Raw genomic sequence first — 15,211 nt, 5'->3', positions numbered from 1 at the left:
GTCTATACCAGCAGGAGGGTTAGGGTAATGACTCTTTTTTCCATAATTATGCAGAGAATCGGATACTTGGCTGCCTCTCAGTGCTTTCACGAAGGGACGGATGTCATCATGCTGACGACTAACCAGATCCGAAAGGTAGGTGTCCCCTTCAGAACGCCACTTTCATCACCTACATGATGCCAGACTGCATTGTTCCATTGAGTGTCACATCTCTGTGCTTGCTTTTATTAAAACTGACTGCTGCCTGTCAGGAATGTAGGAACCTGCCTTGTTCCAAGGCAGGCCACCTAGCCCAGCATGGCTCTCAGGTAGGATTCGAATTTTCATACCTGCCTGGGGATGCCATCAGTCCAACCTGGGCCATTTTGCTGGCAAAACACCTGCTTTGTCACTCTGAACTGTGGTCATGCAGGGTAGGCAGCTATTCACAACATGCCAAATAAAGAATAAGTTAAAGCAGCCACATCTTTCAGAACAATTAATTGCCATCCAAAGTCTTTTCCTGGCAATGCAAAGGTGACCGTTGGAGCAGATGTCAGGCCAGGCTCCCCAGGAAGAGAATTCCAAAGGTGGAGGTGTAGCAGCTGAGGAGCCCCCCTCTGTTGCCTGCTGCCTCTTCCCAGAAAGCAGAAGACTCTGGAGAAGGCCTTCTGCTGTTGACAAACATGCTCGATTCATTTAAAATGGCAAAACATTGTATTTTTTAAAGTGGGGTCCCTTCTTTGGGTAAGTTTTCACAGGTGCACATGTGACTTTGTCGGTTCTGAAGCTTTGTTGAAATGGATTTGCAAAGCACTACCAGAAAGACCAGAGCCCCTCCCTCTTCTGTCTTTCCTCCATCCGTCCCCCCTCTCCACCGCCTTTCTCTTCCAGGACTTGAGTAGCCCCAACCAGTATGATACTGGAGTTGCCCTGACTGGCCTGTCCTGTTTCGTGACTCCCGATCTTGCCAGAGACTTGGCAAACGACATCATGACCCTGGTAAGCCCGTGCAGGGAGGGAGGCTGCTGCACAAGGCTCGCATTGTTCATTCTGACGAGCCTCTTTGAAGTTCCAGCTACCCTTTGAGAGACATTGTCCCCCAGCTAAAATCGGCCCTGGTTTCAAGTGTTCTTCAAGTGATGAAGCTCTGCACGCAAGGACAAAGAGCCAGTGGTGTCCGGCTTGGGAGCAGGGTCTTGTCCCAGTATACTTGGAGTGAAGGGGAAGCCCAGCAGATGCTATCAAAGGGGTGGGGGGACTTGAAACGTGGTTTTCAGGACCTTGGCGGGCCTGGAGCTTTTGATGGAAGGCTGAGGAACTGTTTCTTCCAAGCTGCAACAGCGTTACCAGAATGAGCCAAACTCTGCAGCCTCTGGGGTTGTATCTGGGGCAGAGGAATGCGGGTTGGGGCCCCTGTGTGAAACGCACACTGCTGACTTTCAAGCCCTATTAATCAATGTTTCCAAGGCAAATGTCAAGACTTTGCCACCCCTTTTGGTACCGTCATCAATAACTGCTCGGCCTCGGACAGAATCTTTGCCCAAAGGCTTTCCCACCCCCAGCAGCCCCTGAACAGCAGAGGGAAAAAGGTAGTAAAAGTATAGGTGTTAAACAGTGTTAGAAAGAAATCTTGATAATGTTCTCCTGTCTCTCTTCTCCCCATGGCAGATGTCCCACACAAAGCCTTACATCAGGAAAAAAGCAGTATTGATCATGTACAAAGTATTTTTGAAATACCCAGAATCCCTTCGGCCTGCATTCCCCCGCCTTAAGGAGAAGCTGGAAGACCCAGATCCTGGTGAGCGGGTGGGGTAACCAGAGCCCAGAAGATTCCAGTCTTATTCTTTGCAGTGGCATGAGGGCTGGGCTAGTGCATTGCAGATTCAAGTGAAACAGCAGTTCGGCAGAGGAGGCGGTGCTGGTGCATGGGGGAGGGAACTGCGGGAATAAGAGAAGAGGCAGGCTGTAGAGAATGCCTGAGCTAGGCCTCTGGCGAGCTGGTGAAGGGTAAACATAGCTGTTACCATGTGCACCAGCTTCGTTTCTCATCCCCCCCGCACTCCCAGCCTTGCCCCAGTGTGCTAAATCTTACTTGTGTCCCAATCTGGTGGCCTTCTGTATTTAGGCCGGGGCAACTGAAAACACTGTTCCCTCAAGGCATGGGAACTGGACACCAAGGGAGATGAAGGGAAGGAGGAGACGACGACGGTGCTGCTTCTGCCGGCAGCCAGACTGTTCTGTGTTGTCCAGGCTCCTTTCCTCAACGGAAGTCAGAGCCTGGCGCAGGCTGCATCTGTGCTCTGCCACCAGCCTCAGTCTGGGAGCCTTTCGACAGCGTGTCACAGAGTTGGAGGGAGATGGAGGCCACAGGGGACCCCCTCAATCTCCTTGGACGTTTCCCCTGAATTGGGAGCCAGAAACGTAATGCTGTTTTTTCTTGTCGCCCCCTCTTTCCCAGGTGTCCAGTCAGCTGCTGTGAATGTCATTTGTGAGCTAGCCAGGCGCAATCCAAAAAACTACCTTTCCCTCGCTCCGCTCTTTTTTAAGCTGATGACATCATCCACCAATAATTGGGTCCTCATTAAAATCATAAAACTGGCAAGTATATTTGCAGCTCCGGGGGCTGGTGTCTTCATTAGTGGTGTCTTGAGTGTGAAAAGAGGCAGAGCGCCGAAGAGGTGAAGCAGCAGCCCTGCGAGAGGGGAGGGGAAAGCAGCTGTCACCTGCATAATGCGCAGGGCGGGGGACCTCTAATTCTCGGCTCCAGAACAATGCAGTCAGGGTGTGGGACACTGGAATTTCTTTCATAAAACGTATTTTAGACTGACTTCATGGGTAGGGCAACTCTGAGGTTGCATGGCAGCCTTTCCCAGCTTGGGGCCTGCCACGTGCAGCCCAAGGCATCTCCGAGGACAGTCAGGGTCAATTGTTGCCTGGCAGTGCACACACGTGTGCATTGGAGGAGTGAAGAGGACAGGCCATGTACATCCCAGCCTGACCCCTGGGGCCTCCTGATGGAGCTGGGAAGGGACCTGAACAGGGACCTTGGAAATCTTCGCTGCCAGCCAGTGCTGGGCACTTTATGCCGTCAAAGGTGGGGGCAGACACTCGGGGGAGCACAGCTGCCCTAAGCGTATCCCAGAATCCCATGAGTACATTCAAGGCAGGGCTATCTGCCTGTGGAGTCCATTGCCCACGGGATGAGAAGCACTGGCCCCTAAAATGAAGGAGGCAAGCACCGGCTATTTTTCCTAGTAGTGAGACGGAGTCTTCACTTTCAAAGGCAGGGTAGCACAATTACCAGTTGCCAGGGACCTGCAGCGGCAGAAGCATACTGCTTCCGTGTCCTGGTTGAGATAAGCAGCCCCCGACAATCCAGCAGGGGCCCATGGTGATCCCAGGAAGTGGGTCACTAGAGTAAGTGAACACTTGTCCATCAGGGCTTCTTCCTAAATCCCCCTCTGCAGCCACTCCTACAGGCTGAACCTTGGACCTTCTGGCAAGTTCCCAAAGTAATTAGTATTATTACTGCTTTAGGGTTGGGCCAGGCCAAGGGGCTTGCTTGTCCAGCTTCCTGCACTGGCCAGCCAGATGTTTATGAGACGCCCACAACCAGGATGTGGAGGCTGCTGCACGCTTTGCCACATGTTCCCCAACAGTTGGGCTTGACCAGTATGCAGCCTGTGACTCTGTCCTGGCTAGTTGCCATGGGCAGCTTTGTCTTTCCTGAATTATTTTAATCCCCTTTGAAATTAGGGGCCATCATGACCTTTCTTAGCAGCACAACTCTGCGTTCCTGTCCCCTCCAAGATCTGCAAGTTCACAGGGTTCTAAGGTGCGTTTCTCTCCTTCCCCCATATAGTTTGGTGCTCTCACTCCTTTGGAACCAAGGCTGGGAAAGAAGCTAATAGAGCCCCTGACCAATCTCATACACAGGTAAGTGGGCTTAACCGTTTGGTCAGGCAAGTTGTATGTGTTTCTCATCTCTCGGTACTGGTGTCAAAGAGTGAGGATTACACTAGCAATCAGCAACTTTTAATCAGCAGCATTATATGTGCTTCTGGGCCAGGGTAGCCGTAGCGCTCCCGGTCTCTTAACCAGCCTCTGAATCGCTTCTCCAGGGGTTGGCCTATTGATCTTCCTTGTCTTGGCCTTTCTAGAAAGACACCTCTAAGACATTGTCCTCCCTAGAATGGTTTCCCTGCAACGGGAGTGCCCGCTTTTAGGGGACTAGATGCAGCCAAAGAGAAGCGTTCACTTAATCCTCCTTTCTTTCTCAAACAGCCAGCGCGCGCTCTTCCAATTGCCCAAAGAGGGTAGAGTTCATGGCAACCCTGTCAAAGATAAAAAATTAGGCTGCTTCCAAGAAATTCAGCGAGGTGGACAGTATGTATACTTCAACACCTCCCTCCCTTTTCCAGTCTCCTCCCTGCCTCTCTCACCCTGTTCCCAGCTTAATTAGCTGTTGAGACTGCTAGCCAAGAAACCTGTGAGATTCCCTGCCAGCAATCCACGTAATACTCTTGCTGCAGTCTTAATTTGGAATGCTTGCAGCCAGCCGCCCTGCAGATTTGAGGTGGAATGAACATGGTTTTACAGGTTTTGAGGGAACAAGAAGTACGTTGTCAGCATGGTAAGGCATGCTGTGAACTCTTGCTCACGACATCATTTTTAAAAGACCCCTTCGTTGAAGTGGGACTTAAATGCTGCTTTCTTGTTTGTTCTCAAATGAGGGCCTGGGGTGCACCATGGTTAGCACTAAGCCTAGTTAAGATCCCAAAGAATCTGGCCCAGTTTGCATGTCAGGGCAACCCACAATCAAATCGGGTGGTCATGAACAAGGCCACAGGCTGGTGCGCACTGCTCAGTTGCTCCCACCGCAGGCGGGAGTGGGTATACCACTCAGGGGCAACCTGGACCATGACAAGTCCTGCCCATGCCAAGTCAGAAATTCAACCCTAAAACAAACCATGGGTTTGTAAAAAGGGCAAGCCAGAGGTCTGCTCAGCATCGCAGGGCAATGCTCAGCATCGCAGGGATACCACATGCCTGGGGGTTTGAGCCACTCCTGCTTACAGTGGAAGCAATTAGTCTGTGTTTTTAATTTATTGATTAAACACAGACCTGGGTGGGTGTGATGTCCAAAACCACAGTACAGCCCATGCCTTCCCAGTTCCCCACATATTTGCAGTGCACTGGAGGTGGTTCAGAGTTTAAAAGAATGGCTTGAAGTGTGCCAGAAAAGGGGCATGGTGGCCACTGGCCCAGATGGCTATCTCAGGTGCATTCCTCACAGGGCTAGCTTACAAGGGACTTGAGCAGGAGGGTGCTGCTGTCCACCTTCTGGGCTTCCCAGGGGCAACCGTTTTGCCACCGTGGGAAACAGGATGTTCGGCTAGATATGCCTTTAGTCTGATGCATTGTGGCACAGGTGTGCAAGAGATGCAAGTCCCCGTGAGACTTGAGCGGTGCTTCCCAGCAGAGGTGGCCAGTGGGGTGGTATCAGGCCTAGAATGAAGCAGCACCCCCATTCTGAGTTGTGGTCCTGTCCCCTGAAGGGCAGCCGAAGGGAGGGCTCTGCATTGCTCTAGCCCATCTTTAGCTCTGTGGAAATGTGCCATGGCCCTTCGTTCCTCGTGCATTCCCTCACCCCTTTATGGTTTTGGGGGCAATGGTGGTGTGCTTTCCAGAATGCATTCAGCCAGTTGCCGAATGTCTTGTCTGGGGATGGCAAGCATGGGGCATCTTCCTAGTCACCATGAACTCTCATACACTGACTAAAATGACCAGCCTTGTCAAGACATGAGAAAGCATCCAGCAGGCGGTTGGCTTGGTGCAGTGTTAAAATCTTCATCAATAACAGACTGGATTGGGGCCATTCTCAAACAATGATTTTCCTTGCTATTTGTATGGTTCCTAGATGGGTATGCAGGCCAATGGATTGCTGCTAAGAATGTAAAGCATATTGATTTGCAATTCAAGACATTCCCTTTTAGGCTAGATCTAGCTGGATAACTTGTACCAGGTCAGATGGTTTGTCCAGGTACCCCCGCATTGTTTGATTTGACTTGCTTTAGCTACCTAAAGCTCTCTTCCAGAATCTGGAATTGTATTTGGGATTGTATCTTTGGGATAAAAGCATGAATTGAATTGCCTGTAGACTTGAGCACCCCACACATTCACAGACCTATTGCAGCACAATTATTAATAAAAGCATTTTAAGAGCAATTTATGTACTTCCAAATGCCTCACACTATCTTGCTATTCTTTCAATAACCCATTGAGGTAGGTCAGTATTATTACTCTTCAGAGATGATGAGGCCACTGGTTAGTATTCAGCAAAGGTAATGTGCACCAGGGACTTTGCAATTCTTAGCTCATCCTAGAAAGGGGAAGCAGTATGACGGATATGTATTTCCTGCTTATAGTTTGATTTGTTCCTGCAGCCGTGTATTTTCTTGCAGTGCCCATAATGACATTTCATGATTTGCAGTAATTGGTTGACAAACATAAATTGAAATCTAATTTATGTTCTGAAATAAGTCTAATAACACTGACTCATGCTAACTGTGGTTTGTCATTACCTCTAAATTGGATTGGCTCTATTCAGAATGATGCCCAGATGATGGCTAGAATGCACCCTGGTACTTTAGCCCAGTAAAGATCAGGTTGATTTTTTTCCCTTATTTTTCATTAAGTTTTAAAAATACGTAACATCATAAACTAAAACTTTACATAACAACACAGTGTTCCCATCACCCTTGGGAGTAAAGCTTACAAAAGATCACCAATATACCCTGTGTCTGTCCAAAAATGCAGTGAATCTTTAGCTCTATATTACCCTTTATGTTTCTTTAATACATATAATTAAAAAAATCCATATACTTGTAAAATAATTTATTTTCCTTCTCCTACTTTTCAAATCACGTGTTAATTTATCATTAGTGGATAAGTTCCACATTTCATTGTACCAGTCAACAATGTTGATTAAATCTATACCTTTCCAGTTTTTAGCCATTAGTAATCTGGCAGGGGTAACCATAATGATAATCAATTCTTGTTGTGCTCTGTCTAATCGTGAATCCAAAAAAGTATTCAAAAGCGCAATAATCGGGCACATCAAAATCTTTCTAGAAATAATATCCCTAATTTCCTTAAATATCATAGCCCATTCTTTGTTTGATTTCGCACAACTACCACATATAATAAGTCCCTTGTTTTTTTTTTGTTTTGTTGTTGTTGTTTTTTTGCACCTCCAACAAAGTGGAATTATTTCAGTATTAATTCTGTTTAACCTTGCCAGTGTATTATACCACTTCCAAATTATTTTAACACAATTCTCCTTTACTCTGATCAACATAATCTTTGTAATTCTGTTATTCCATAGTTTCAACCAGTTTACTTGACTAATATCTTTAGTCTTATAATCTTGCCAACTTTCCAAAAGTCTGCATGGCCCATATTGCCCTTCTATTAGCATTTTATATATTAGACTTGTAATTCCTTTCCTATTACAGTGAACACCTCAGTTTATGACCAAATCGGGTTGGGAACAGAAATTTCAGAAAAAATTGCCTCAGGTCACGAGCTCTGCATGAGGTGACGATTGCGATCGCGCCCGTCTTCCCTGCACAGGCGTGATTGCAGTCGTGCTGGGGGGGAGGCGGGGGGGAGAGGGATGCGATTCTGCTTGCGGGGGTGGGGAGATGGTGGTGCTCATGCAGGGAAGGCGGGAGCAATTGCGGCCATCTACCCCTCCCCAGCATGACCGCGATTGCACCAGTCTTCCCTGCACAATTGTGCTGGGGTGGGGAGATGACCGTGATCGTGGTCACACTTGTGCAGGGAACGTGGGCACAGTCATGCTCGGGCAGCGGGGAGATGGCCGTGATCTTTGCTGTTCTTTGTTACTTTGTTGTTCTTTGTCATTTTGATTCAGCTCCTGATTAAAAAAATGCTTACAGAACAGATTAACCTTATTTACACTGAATCTTGTGGGGAAATTTGACTTGGCTCACAACCAGTTTTGGGTCGCGACCAGAGTTGTGAGCCAAGGTACCACTGTACTGTCTTCCTTCACTATGCTCTCTACCAGTTCTTCAAATTTAGTTAATTTTATTATTTCACCAAGTGTTTTCCTTGTTTTCACTGCCCAATTTTGTAATTGAATCATCTTCCAACCTGAACCCTTCAATTCTGCACATATTTGACCCATTTTCTCTTTATTATCCAAAATTTTTAACCAGTCCTTCAGCCTAAATATGTTCTGTTCTCTTAATACCCTCTGTAACTCATGTTTCAAATTCTCAGGAAAATTCTTCATTGCAGGTACTGGAGTTAATGGGGAAATTACTGGGCTTAAAATCTTCCTACTATATCTCCACAATTCCAAAATATTCTTTAGAAATTAATTTTCTGTTTTCTTTAAATCTGGAATATTATCCTCCCTAAATAAAATATTTTCCATACAAATTCTATCCTTTTTGAATTCAGCATCATCCCAAAGTAACTCTTTGTAGATCATTATATCTAAAATATATCTTATTTGATTTGCTAAATACTATGTTTTAATATTTGGTAAGCCTAATCCTCCTTCCTTTTGGGGTTTATACCATACATTTTTATTAATTCTAGCTTTTTTCCATTACAAAAGGAATTAATCATATCCCACCAACTTTTCAAATCAGAATCTGAAATCTTAATGAGTAGCATCTGAAAAAGGGAATAATCTTTATTTTGCATACCTCAGTTCTACCAAACGAAGATAGTTTGACTGTATCAAACTCCTTAATGTATTTCTCTATTTATTTTTTTTAAGGCAAACTATATTCAGTTTCGCCATTTTGTTTATATAAATAAGTCTTTCAGCTTGGTCTTATCTTCTTTGCTATAATTAATTAACATAATTTCAGATTTGTCCCAATTAACTTTTAGTCCAGTTATCTCCTCACATTCTTGTAAATGCAGCTTAAGTCTATCTATCTATGTCACATGGAGATGGGTAGAGACCTTTCTCCCCTGAAGAGAAAGGCAGGACGCGCTCCAACGGAGCAAAGCTCAGGGAACCCAGGTTCAATGTAGATGCCAGGAAGCACTTCCTGACAGTCAGGACCCCGAGGGTGTGGAATGGGCTTCCCCGGGAGGTGGCTGAGGCCCCATCGGTGAGGGTGTTCAAGGACATGCACATGGTGGGCATGTCGTGAGCGGAGCCGGCTGGAGCAAGGGGTCAGACTAGATGGCCCGAGAGACCCCTTCTGACTTGCTCTGTTGTTATGTTTCTATAACTTTTATAGGGTCTCCTAACATTAATAGGGTATCATCAGCAAATTGATCTTAACTTCCTCTTTAAATCCATTTCCTTTCAGTTGCGCATCTTTCCTAATTGCTATAGCTAATAATTCCATAACCATCACAAATAAAATGGGAGACAGTGGGCAGCCTTGATGTGTTCCCTGGCCTAGAGATATTATATCTGTGATTCCATCATTTACCAGGACTCTTGTGGTGTTATCTTTATATAATTGATTCATACATTTATTTATTTATTTTTCGATTTATATCCTGCCTTTTTCCTACAAAGGGTTCAAGGCAGCTTACATCATTCTCCTCCTCCATCTTATCCCCACAACAACAACCCTGTGAGGTAGGTTGGGCTGAGGGTCTGTGACTGGCCCAAAGTCACCCAGTGGGAACTAGAACTCAGATTGTCTGAGTCCCAGTCCCATGCTCTTAACCACTACACACACTGGCTCTCAATGTTTAAACAATGTTTAAATTTAACTCCAAATCCCACGTTATCTATCACAATTTTTAATGTATCCCATTCTACCAAATCAAATGCCTTAAAGCTTTTAAAATCCCAGCTTTAAAACTATTTTTTTTGCTAGATGTATAATAAGACATCTGTCTATCTTTCAGGAAGCCATTCTGATCTTCATTAATATATTTTCCAGTAAAGGTGTACAATGTATTAAATAGGATTGCAGAAAAAAAAAGCATCTTGATTTATCACGGAGATTGGTGTATAACAGGGGTCTTCAGATTTTTTAAACAGAGGGCCAGATCACTGTCCCTCAGACTGTTGGTGGGGTGGACTATAGTTTGAAAAAAAAAATGAGCAAATTCCTATGCACACTGCACATTAAAATTTTTTTTTTTAAGTTTGCTCCTTTCCCTCAGTCTGCAGCAGAGGCCCAAGATGAGGTGGGGAAGAGCATGTCCATATTCAAGGGACAGAGCTACAACACAACCAAGGCACTAGATAGAGTATTTTGCATAATGCAGCTGAGGACTGCGACTGGCATTTACCAGTACAAAGAATGTAGCAAAAATACTAAGGACAAATACTGTTAATTCCTCTCTTAGTATTTGAAGCAAGTCAGCCCAGAACAATTCCCTATTACACAATGGCTGTATATGGATGCAGAGCTAATGACCACCATATTTTAGTGCAACCTTGCCAAAACTGGCACTGCCCAGATGAGTTGGACTGCAACTTCCATTGGTCATGCTGGTTGGGCATGATGGAAATATAGTCCTCGCAGCCACCCCGGTTCTGAGGGAGCCAGAGCAGGAACGGGAGGCTAGCGAGGGGCGGCTCCGGGGTCAGGGCTTCTTTCTGAGGCGAGGGATGGGGCTGCGGCTGGACCGCGATCGTGGCCATCTCCCCACCCCCACCCCCGAGTGGAGTTTGTGACCTGAGTCAAAACATTTATGAAATTTTTGTTTGTGACCCAATTTGGTCGTGAACAGAGGCGTTCATGAGCTGAGGTACCACTGTATATCTTGATCTTTTCTGCACTGCTTTCCTAGGTTATTTATTTATTTTTATTTATTTATAACATTTTTATGCTGCCCCCATCGCAGAAAGCCTTGGGGCGGCTTACAAGGAAAAATAAACAAACATCAAATAACATTAAAAATTTTGGAGCATCTCGGCAATAATTTAAAACCAATAAATTAAAAACAGTAATTAACATTTAAAATATTGTTTGAATAAAAAGGTCTTAGCCTGGCGCTGAAAAACAAATAACGACGGCGTCAGGCGGACCTCTCTGGGGAGTGCATTCCATAGGTGGGGCGCCATAGGTAAGTATTTTTGAGGTCCATAGCAGAACTGAGAGTGATCATTTACCTTTGGTCTTGTCTCTCTCAGCCTATAAGGCCATTCTTCCTGCAAGATACTACCATGTTTCCCTGAAAATAAGACACTGTCTTATTTTTATTTTTATTTTTTTTGGCTCACAAAAACACACTAGGTCTTATTTTCGGAATAGGTCTTATTTTTGGAGAAACACAGTAATCTGCTCGCCATTTTCAGACCAATTGGAGACCTCATTTTTGGGTGTTAATTCTAGAAGGTGTTGTAGGCCTTCACAGAACTGGTCAACTTCAGCCATTTTAGCATCTGTGGTTGGGGCATAGACTTGGACTACTGTGATGTTGAATGGTTTGCCTTGGATTCGAACTGAGATCACTCTGTCATTTTGGAGATTGTATCCCAGTACTGCTTTTCCTACTCTTTATTGACTATGAAGGCTACTCCATTTCTTGGGAGGGATTCTTGCCCGCAATAGTATACCTGATGGTCATCTGAATTAAATTCACCCATTCCTGTCCATTTTAGTTCACCGATTCCCAAGATGTCGATGTTCAGTCTTGTCATCTCTTGTTTGACCACATCCAGCTTGCCTTGATTCATGGATCTTACATTCCAGGCTCCTATGGAGTATAGATCTTTGCAGCATCGGACTTTCCTTTCACCACCAGATACATCCGCAACTGAGTGTCCTTTCGGCTTTGACCCAGTCGCTTCACTCTTTCTGGCGCTACTAGTACTAGCCCTCCACTCTTCCCCAGTAGCACACTGGACACCTCTTGACCTGAGGGGCTCATCTTCTGGCCTCATATCTCTTTGCCTTTTGGTACTGTCCGTGGGGTTTTCATGGCAGGGATACTGGAGTGGGTTGCCATTTCCTTCTCCAGTGGAACACGTTTTGTCAGAGCTCCCTGCTATGCCCTGTCCGTCTTGGATGGCCCTGCACGGCAGAGCTCATAGCTTCATTGAGCTACGCAAGCCCCTTCGCCACAACAAGGCAGTGATCCATGAAGGGGATCTGGGAGGTTACCCAGTCAAAAAATGAGATTAAATTAGTCTGACAGGATTTGTTTTGGATAAATTTCTTTTGTACCCTGGGACTCGCCTCACCACCACCCACAACTTTGCTGCCCCAAAGATGGTGCTGCGGACCCTGCTGGTGATGTAGACGGACCTGCTACAAGGCCAGGGACACAGCTGCTGCCGCCACACCACCGTTTTCCTCTCCCTCTCTCTTCCTCTGATGCTGGCAAGCTCTCTGTGGGCCCGCCCTCACTGCTTCGACTGCCTTGATTCCTGGGGTAGGCGGGAGTTGTTCCGGGGGTGGGGGCAGCAGTGTATATTTTGCTGGCCGCGGCTGGACCCCGGGACTGGCCTCACCACTGCTCCCAGCTTCGCTGCTCCAAGATGACGTTGCAGACCCCACGGCCTGCTGCGAGGCCGGGGATGCTGCTGCTGCCACTGCGCTGCCATTTCTCCTCCCTCCTTCTTCTTTACTGCCAGCGAGTTTCAGTGGGCCCACCCTCGATGCTTCAACAGCCTCGATTCCCCGTGTAGGTGGGAGCTGCATGGGGGGGGGGGGTGACTGTGGGGTAGGGGCCACAGTGTATATCTCGCCAGGGACTCTCCTCCTTAGTCGCTGGATGGGTCGGGGGATTTTTGGTTTTAACGAATTTTAATCTTACTGTTTACCATGACTGAGCTATATTTTATTGTTATTGTTAGGTTTTAACTTATTACGGGCATGCAGGAGAGCATGTGGTCACCACCATTGGGGTAGTAATGGGCAGGGGAATTTATTTATTTAAATTATTTATTTATGTAAAACATTTTTCTCCCATCGTTGGCCACCAGCCTCAGGATTGCTTACAAAAGGTTTAAGTAGTAATATAATAATGCAATTGGAATATTCATTAATAACACAACATGAACATTTCAAAACTAAAAAAGGAAGAAAGGAAGAAAAAGAGAAAACCTGACTGTGTAAAATTATTATTAATTATTATTAAAAATTTAATTATTAAAATGATGGCTAAATAAAAAGGTCTTTACCTGACTCTGGAAAGAGTAGACAGGTGGACCTCTCTGGGGAGCATGTTCCATAGTCTGGGTGCCACCGCAGAGAAAGCCCTTCTCTGAGTAGACACCCTCTGTACCTCCTTCAAAGGGGGTTCCTGGAGCAAGGCATCCCCTACCAATCTTAAGGGGCGTGAGGGCATGTAGGGAAGGAGATGCTCCAGGTATCCCAGTCCCAAGCCATTTAGGGCTTTATGGGTTAGTACCAGCACCTTGAATTGGGCCCGGACTTCAACTGGGAGGCAGTGAAACTGATGTTATATAAGAATAACGGCCTGCCCCAGTCAACAACCTGGTGAAACTGGCATTATATAAGAATAACGGCCTGCCCCAGTCAGCAACCCGGCAGCTCTAGTTTGTACCAGTTGAAGTATCTGGACTGTTTTAAGGGCAGCCCCATATAGAGTGTTTGTTATTTATTTATTTAAAACATTTCTAACCCATCCTTTGCATAGCCTCAGGATGGCTTACAACAATTAAGTAATCGTATAAAATACAATTAAAATATTCAGTAATAAACATTAAAACATTCAATCATAACAATTGTTCAAAATTAAAAAGAAGAGAAAAAAAGGAAAAGAAGAAGAAAAAGAAAATGCAACTGTAAAATGTTGTTAATTCTTATTAAAATGATGGGTAAATAAAAAGGTCTTTATCTGGCGCTGGTAAGAGTAGAGAGTTGGCACCAGGCAGATCTCTCTGGGGAGCTACCTCTCTGGTCATTGTAACAATCCATCCAGGAAGTTGCCAGAGCATGTGTCACTTTTGCTAGGCAGTACTCGTCCAGGTAAGGACACAGCTGTTGGATCAGCCCTCCCTTCGGAAGGGTGTGGGCCCTATTAAGATGGTCCACACGCCCAGCTGGATGGATCCAGATGGATTCCTGAGGACTCTGGGGGGTTTTCCAGCAGATAAAGCTGGTGATCCTGTTGATGTCCTGGTCGATTTGTGGATGACCATGGCAATCGACACGATCGCTCCTAAGTGTCCTCTCCTGCCAGGTAGAGCCTGCTCTTCACCATTGTATATGCCTGAGTTGCGGGCAATGAAGCAGGCTGAGAGATGATTAGAGTGCAGCTGGAGGAAATAATGGGATGAATCTGATCAAACACACGTGCTCTTTATTTATTGATTGAATTAAAACATTTATATGCCATCCCTTATGCATGGCTCACAATCACTGCCTACGCTGTGGTGGTGAGGGCAGCGAAGAAGCAATTTTTCTCCGCTTCTGTTGCCTCCTCACAATGCCGTCCAGTGGAGCTTTTTCGGTTGGGACACGGCCTAAAACACTCCGGCCCTAAAAAGGATCCAGTGGCACCATCAACAGCCCGCTGTGACGATTTTGCCCAGGATTTCAAGGAGAAAATTACTCAGATACTTAACGAGCTGGACTCCAGAGTTGATAGGCTCCAGTATGGGAGGTGTCCAAAGCTCCCGTCTGGTCAATCATTGTTGGATGAATTCCAGTTGTTGCAGCCTGATGAGGTGGACAAGGTGCTTGGACTGGTACGCCCTACCACCTGCTTGCTCGATTGTTGCCCTTCTTGGCTACTTACCAAAGCCAAACGGGATTGGTCCCTGGGTCCAGGAGATTATTAATACCTCTCTGAGGGAGGGCCAGGTCCCTGCCCCTTTGAAGGAGGTGGTGATCAGACCGTCCTGAAGAAGGCATCCCTGGACCCGGAGGTGGCCACCAACTATAGACTGGTGCCCAACATTCCATTCTTGGGCAAGGTATTGGGGCGGGTGGTGGCAGAACAACTCCAGGCACTCTTGGATGAAACTGATCATCTGGACCCATTCCAGTCCAGTTTCAGACCTGGTTACAGTAATGAATCTGCCTTGGTCGCCCTGTGTGTTGCCCTGTTCAGAGAGAGGGATGGGGGAGTGCGTCCCTGTTGGTTCTCCTGGATCTTTCAGCAGCTTTCGATACCATCAGCCATGGTATTCTTCTGGATAGGCTGGGCACGTTGAGAGTTGGAGGCTCTGCTTGGCAGTGGTTCCTCTCCTATCTGACCAGCTGATTCCAGAAGGTGGTGCTGGGGGACTATG

General features: G+C 46.2%; 1 protein-coding gene across 3 annotated transcripts in view; it reads left to right on the top strand.

Annotated features, from left to right (window-relative positions):
* Positions 1–15,211, top strand: part of AP3D1 (adaptor related protein complex 3 subunit delta 1) — a 59,336-nt gene that overhangs the window by 14,365 nt on the left and 29,760 nt on the right. For all 3 annotated transcript variants that reach the window (XM_044453395.1, XM_044453396.1, XM_044453394.1), the window contains exons 4-8: positions 55–135; positions 874–981; positions 1,651–1,780; positions 2,441–2,580; positions 3,845–3,918. In XM_044453395.1, the coding sequence (XP_044309330.1) occupies positions 55–135; positions 874–981; positions 1,651–1,780; positions 2,441–2,580; positions 3,845–3,918 (533 nt within the window). The remainder of the gene's footprint in view (positions 1–54; positions 136–873; positions 982–1,650; positions 1,781–2,440; positions 2,581–3,844; positions 3,919–15,211) is intronic.

This window comes from Varanus komodoensis, unplaced genomic scaffold (genome assembly GCF_004798865.1).
Source record: "Varanus komodoensis strain SLA01 unplaced genomic scaffold, ASM479886v1 scaffold79, whole genome shotgun sequence".
Lineage (NCBI taxonomy): Eukaryota > Metazoa > Chordata > Lepidosauria > Squamata > Varanidae > Varanus > Varanus komodoensis.
The sequence above is the reverse complement of the archived record's forward strand: the minus strand, read 5'-3'. Positions and strand labels throughout refer to the sequence as shown.